At 55.9% G+C, this 6,000-nt stretch overlaps 1 protein-coding gene across 1 annotated transcript; it reads left to right on the top strand.

The window, feature by feature from the left end:
- Positions 1-1,777: 1,777 nt before the first annotated feature.
- TFF3 (trefoil factor 3) lies at positions 1,778-4,388 on the top strand. The gene is made up of 3 exons (XM_037043113.1): positions 1,778-1,877; positions 3,161-3,307; positions 4,196-4,388. The coding sequence occupies exons 1-3, from the start codon at positions 1,796-1,798 to the stop codon at positions 4,207-4,209; spliced, it is 243 nt and encodes an 80-aa protein (XP_036899008.1). The 5' UTR covers positions 1,778-1,795; the 3' UTR covers positions 4,210-4,388.
- Positions 4,389-6,000: the final 1,612 nt, after the last annotated feature.

Here is a 6,000-nt window from a genome sequence, read left to right as displayed (position 1 = left end):
CTCACAGATAGAGAACAGATCTTGAGCTGCCCGAAGGGAGGGGTGAGGGGATGGGAGGGAAAGATAAAGAGATTAAGAGGCATAGCTTGGTGGTTTCAAATTAGTCACAAGGGTGGAAAGGACCGCACAGGGAATATAGTCAATAAGATTGTAATAATTACATGCGGTGCCAGATGGGGCCCAGAAATAGCGGGGGAGGGGGGACAAATATAAAGTATGGGGTTATCTTATCATTATGATATATACCTGAAACTAATGTAAAATCATACCAAAGGTAAACTGTAATTAAAAAGATTTTTTTAGAGCACAGGAGGAGACCAGGGCACTGGTGGAGACAGCCTCGAATGACTGTCCCCTTGAAGCCCGTTTCTGAGACGTTTGCGCTCTCTGAAACCGGCTCGGCCCCGTGGCGTGGCCTGGCCCGTGTTCTGGGATCCGGCAGGCAGGGGTCTGGCCAGAAGGGGCTGCCAGGAATTCCCCCAGGACGACGTTCCTCACAACGTGGAAACCACGCCACCCGCTCGTGCAGGGCAGCCTCAGGCAGCAAAGCGGACGCACTGAGAGCGGCCTGGCACCAGCTCCCCCCTGGCGCTTGCCTTGGAGGGGGTGGCAGACCAGTGGCAGTGTCACCCCCAAACCCATTCATCTGGGGCTCACTGAGGACAAGGGGCTGGGCCTGGGGAGTCACAGGGGGGGACACAGTTGTACCCATTAGTTACTTGGTGGAGGACAACTCTGTGGACAAACCTTGAGCAATCGGTTCCCCTCAACGCCATCCCCAGGTTCCCCTCGAAGCCAGACCCAGGCGGTCAGTGTGACCAGCCAGATGCACCCACTTCGGGGACGATATGCAAAACCCACCCCAGGTTCCTGGCAGGGTTGGTGCAGAACAGTTAGGTAAAGTGGTGCGGCCACCTTAGTTTCTGAGCCTTAGTTTATTCCTCTGAAAAATGGGAATAAGTACTCCCAATCATTTAGATATGTTATTATAAAACAATTTCCCAGATATAGCCTTCATTTGAAGAAAATGCAAGCTGAGTAAAGGTGTATAGCAAGCTCCCATTTGTATTAGAAAAAAACAACATGCTTAGATCTAGAGAGAACTTTTCCAGAAACACATCTAAGAAAGTATTCAACGTGGACATTGCTAGACGGGAGGGGTCTTTCGCACTGATTTTAAACACCAGCTGCACGTATTATATGTTTATTAAAATGTATTGAATGAGTTTACTTAATACATTTATTGAAACGTAGCCAATAATAAAAATATTTTTGCTGGGAAAAAAGTAAAAAAGAAAGGGAAGGCATGTGTACCTTCAGGAGCTGCAAGAGAGACACGACGCCCCAGGCACGGTCCCCAAGTCAGGTTTGCTGCCGGTCTTCTCAAGAACCAGGCGGGCCTGGGATGAAGGGGCCCTAGTCACGGTCTACGGAACCTTCGGGACTCTCCCTGGCTGGGTTGTTGATACTGAAGCCCAGCCCCATGCTGAGCCTGTATTTTCTCCTCCTGGCCAGGCTGGTGTAGCGAGGACACAGCCCTGTCCCTGACAGAGGAGTGTTAACCCCCCACGTTACCGATGAGGTCAGTGGGGTCGGCACCACCCTCTCCGCTTCAGGGAGCCCAGCCTCTGGGGGGCTTTACCATCAAGGTCCTGGAACTGGTGGGCGGGGCCAGTGAGCAGGGAAGGGCCATCCCCAAACAAACAGACTCCAGAGCGCCAGTGCAAACACAGGGGTGGGTATAAAGGAGACTTCTTGGCTGACGCAGCATGTCCCCTAGCACCTGTCTGTGACCATGGAGGGCAGAGCACTCTGGCTGCTGGCGACGGTCCTGACCTTGGTGTCCTCCAGCCCGTCTGGGCAATATGTGGGCCTGTGTGAGTACCAACTTCCCTCACTTCTCTTCCCTCTACAGGGACATTGGGGCCGGGGGCAGCGAGGGGGCAGTGAGGGCCCAGGACTAGGGGAAGGCACAGGAAAGATCCAGGCTTGGGGGCTCTCTGTGGGCGTCAGAAAGGTGACCACGTCCCCCCACTAATTTCATAACTGCCATTGACCGAACACACACATCGTCTCTCAATAGCCCTGCCTCGTCTTAGACAAGGAAACTGAGGCTCAGAAACTTAGTACCGGTCCTAGGGTAACCCACTCACCCGCCATCATCGTGGGGCTCGGGGCTGGCCGCCAGGTCTGCCTGGCCAGTAGCCAGTGCCCAGCGCACTGTCTCATCGCCTTCTTTGCTAGAAACAAAAACACAAACCACAGGGACGACTTCCAGAGCCGTCGGCAGCGCGGCAGCTCCAGGTGTGGGTGTGGGGGGTGCAGCTGTTTCATTAACGCACGTTTAAAGAACTTAGGGTGCGGCTGTTGTCCCGTTACCTACTGAGCTGTGTCCAAGGCAGCAGCTCCCAAACTGGGTGCCCGTTAGACCCCCAAGCCCAGGAGGCACCGGCTGTGTCAGAAGGTCTTCGGGTTAGAGGGGGGGCCTCAGTGTGGTTTAAAGACTCCCCTCAGATCCTGAGGTGTGGAGAGCCAGGGGTTAAGGCAGTGCGGACTGGCAGCCGTCTGTAGGAGAGGACGCAGTTGCTCTCTGCTTTGGTAAGCAGAGCTCCAGTTAGGGGACGAGGCCAAGTGGACTCCTGCTAACTTCAGACACACAGGCTTGCCTAGAGTGTGAACACTGGGGACCAAAGGAGCAACAAGCCCAACAAGATTGGGGGGTAGGGAGCGGCAGGAAAGGAGTGAAAAGCTCAGGGTGCATTGTGACTTTCTGTACTGAATGTGTATCTAGATCCTGTTATAGTTTTTATTTAAAAGGGGGGTGGGAGTTTTTCTGGATAAAACAGTGAACCTGGAAACAAAATTCCAGGGGACCCCGGATGCCCCGGGCGGCTGCCAGCCCCAGGGAATACAGGCTCGGACTGAGTTCCTGACAAGTGCAGGAAGCTTCCAGGTGCACAGCCCGATCCCCTACAAAATGTTTCTTCTTAAATATTTACACGGAAAGAGGGTTCTCCTCAAGGAGATGTTGGGGGAAGGGTGCCACAGACTTTGAACTCAGGAGCGGGGAGGATGGGGGTGCAAAGGCGCAGAGTGAAGCCGGCCGACCAACCCCAAGCCAGCAGGGTGCTGGCAGCTGACTGGGCTTTGTCTGGGGCAGCTGAGAGCCAGTGCGCCATCCAGGCCACCGACCGGGTGGACTGCGGCTACCCCGAGGTCACCTCCGAGCAGTGCAAGAGCAGAGGCTGCTGCTTCGACTCCAGCATCCCCGGGGTGCCCTGGTGCTTCAAGCCTCTGCAGAACACAGGTAAGCCGGCCCGCGTGCCCACCTGGGGCCCTGGGCAGGACATCCAGTACGGTGGCCGTCCACTCCTGGGGGCCTCAGTCGGCGGCTCCCTGCTCAGGGCAGCTGGCCACCAGCGGCTGCTCCCTGCTGTTCGGTTTCCGAGCAGTTAGTGCCAAATACGAAAGCCATCGTTTCCAAAAGGTGTCAAAGTCAAGGCAATCTGTAGAGAGAACTAGTTTAAAAAACTGTCCTGGAGGAAAATGGAAAATATGGAGGCTTGGAAAGCAGGGCTGTTTTGCCAGCCACGTCCATCAGACAAACCGCCGCCACTTGTGAAGCACAGGCAGCAGACAGGGGTGGGGGTGGGGGACAGTGCTCGTGTGGGCTCTGATGCCTGTCCATGCCTCACCACAAGTGCACCCCTCCCCACCCCTCCCTCCCTCCCTCCCTTGGTGGTGCGGTGGGGTGCAAGGCAGCCACTCTGGGGAACCCCATGTCAGCAACAGATGGTGTGCACATGGGGGTGGCTGTCCTGGTTCCAGCGGCCCCCCCTCCCACATCCTGGGCGTGGACATCACCATAAACCATCTGGCAGCCCAAGCGCCAGCTCATCTTCGGAGAAGGAGAGCTTCCTGGAACCAGCACCCAAGGGGTTGCTCTTGACCTTTGTCCCAGGATAATTTGGAGCGGGGGCCTGGGCGGTCCTGCAGAGCCCCCTCTCACTTATCACCTGGCCCCTCCCCCCTGGGCCTGGTGGAGTGCGAGGTGGGGGACTCAGCACTTCTCCAGTCACTGTGGGGAGAATGCAGCATAAGACGCTGACCTTGAAGCCTAACTTGGCTTTGAGAAGTTGGGCAGCGGGCTGTGGAGGGACACCTCCCAGTAATGCATCCTGTGATTTGTTTCCAGAATGCACTTTTTGAAGCCACGCCCACCTCCCCCAGACACCCCAGGAGATGATTTTCCAGCCCCCGGAGCCCTGTCTGCTCATCTTTGCTTCTTTGCTCCAGGCAAGGCCTTGACTGAAACCTAATGCGTGGGCCTCACGACTTCCAGAATAAAAATCCACACTCCGCATGAGAACAGGACTTCGCTCCTGAGAGTGTGTGTTGTTCTGTTTTATTTCTTCCAACTCGTTCTCACTCCCTTTTCAGCCTGTCACAGACAGGGGACAGCAGGGGGTGTCACATCATCTCTGAGCAGAGGATCTGTCCCAGCCCAGGGATCAGGGGCAGAAAATAGCCCCTAAGGAGCCACGTTCCTGTGGCTTTGCTGCAGACCTCAGGCAGGGCGCAGATGTGATGGGCAGAGGGGACAACCGTCCAGGAGGCCGCTGCCTCCTCCAAGTTGAGCAAACACATTTCAAATACAAATTAAAAAAAAAATTCATGTCTTTCTTGGTGACGAGAAAGCAAAAAAAAAAAAAAAAAAAAAAGCCCCACAGAAAACCACCGTCTTACAAATTGGCACTTTTTTGGTATGTATTTGCCAGTTTAACGTATGTTTCACCTTGGGTGGCCACCTTCTCCTTTTTTCTTCTGAAAATGGACCCGGGAATGTGAATAAAGGAAGTAGGGTCACCTCGAAGTTCTCATGGAGTTTTAACCACCCCTCCACGAAGAGCTGTCCCTGCCCGTCTGGGATGCGCAGTCCCTGGGACGGCAGGAGGGCCTCCAAGGTGGGAGGCCCATTTGCTCAGGCTGAGTGTCCTCTGCTGATTCTGGTGTTGGGACCCTGTTAAGGGCAGGAGGACATTGTACTGCACGCTTGTTCAGGCTGCACGGTGGCCAGAAATCACTAGGCAGGGTGGGGGGGCGTGTTATTTCTCATTCTGAGCTGTCCTTCCCCCTGGAAAAGAGACACCGGCTGCCTTCGGAACAGCAGCTTGTGTTTCCCTCCCTGCGCCTGGGACCAGACCCTAGAGACAGTTCTACTCTGGTCTGGTAGGTGAGGGACCTGTCCAACAGCCCCCGCCGAAAGGAACATCGTCGGGATACCCAGGTCTCTAAATCCTAAGCCTCGTGTGTCCCCACTAACACTTTCCAGGCCATGGGCGTGAGCCTTTCTGGGGACATCTTGGACCAAGGAGCACAGGCCTGGAGTGGCCTCCTCAATCAGAACTCTGCAGCTACCCGTGCAGTTCCTGCCACTGTCTCCCTTTTCCTGCCCAGCCCCGAAGGCCAGGCCTGAGCTCAGCCGGAGGGGTTTAAGGGTCCCCTTGCACCCGGGCATCAGCCTCAGGTCAGGCCACACGGCTGCTGCTGGGACGTGGCCCCTCTGTCCCACTTTACAACTGCTCATCGCCTTGCTGCCTGCCTGGCACCTTCTCTCCAGGGTGGCACTCTGCTGCCTCCTGGCTGCCTGGCCTCATCCAGGACGACCCCCCACCCCACCTGTGCTCCCAAAGGACCCCTGGCTTTTTCTCTGCTACCTCTGTCATCCCTGAGTGCTGCCTTTTCTGCCTCCGCCAGCCATGCCCCCACCTGCCCCTGGCGTCTGCTGCTGTGTTGGGAGGGACGGGTTCCACCCCAGATTCTGCAGCCAGGGGCCCGGCCCTCACCCACTGCAGAGCCAGCCCCATTTCCCTGCCCTGACTGTCCCTTCCTTATGAAAATGTTCTAGAGTTCAGGGGTGCCCAAACTTTCGGCGTCTCTGGCCACTCTGGGAGAAGAAGAGTTGTCTTGGGCCACACATTAAACCCATTAGGACACAGA

Source organism: Sturnira hondurensis, unplaced genomic scaffold (assembly GCF_014824575.4).
Source record: "Sturnira hondurensis isolate 20B ecotype Veracruz unplaced genomic scaffold, ASM1482457v3 Scaffold0003874, whole genome shotgun sequence".
NCBI lineage: Eukaryota > Metazoa > Chordata > Mammalia > Chiroptera > Phyllostomidae > Sturnira > Sturnira hondurensis.
This window is presented reverse-complemented; position numbering and strand designations above follow the sequence as displayed.

Coding starts and splice junctions, on each gene's coding strand:
- TFF3 (XM_037043113.1), top strand. CDS start 1,796: ATGGAGGGCAGAGCACTCTGGCTGCTGGCGACGGTCCTGACCTTGGTG. Junction 1,878..3,160: donor TGGGCAATATGTGGGCCTGT/GTGAGTACCAAC, acceptor TGTCTGGGGCAG/CTGAGAGCCAGTGCGCCATC.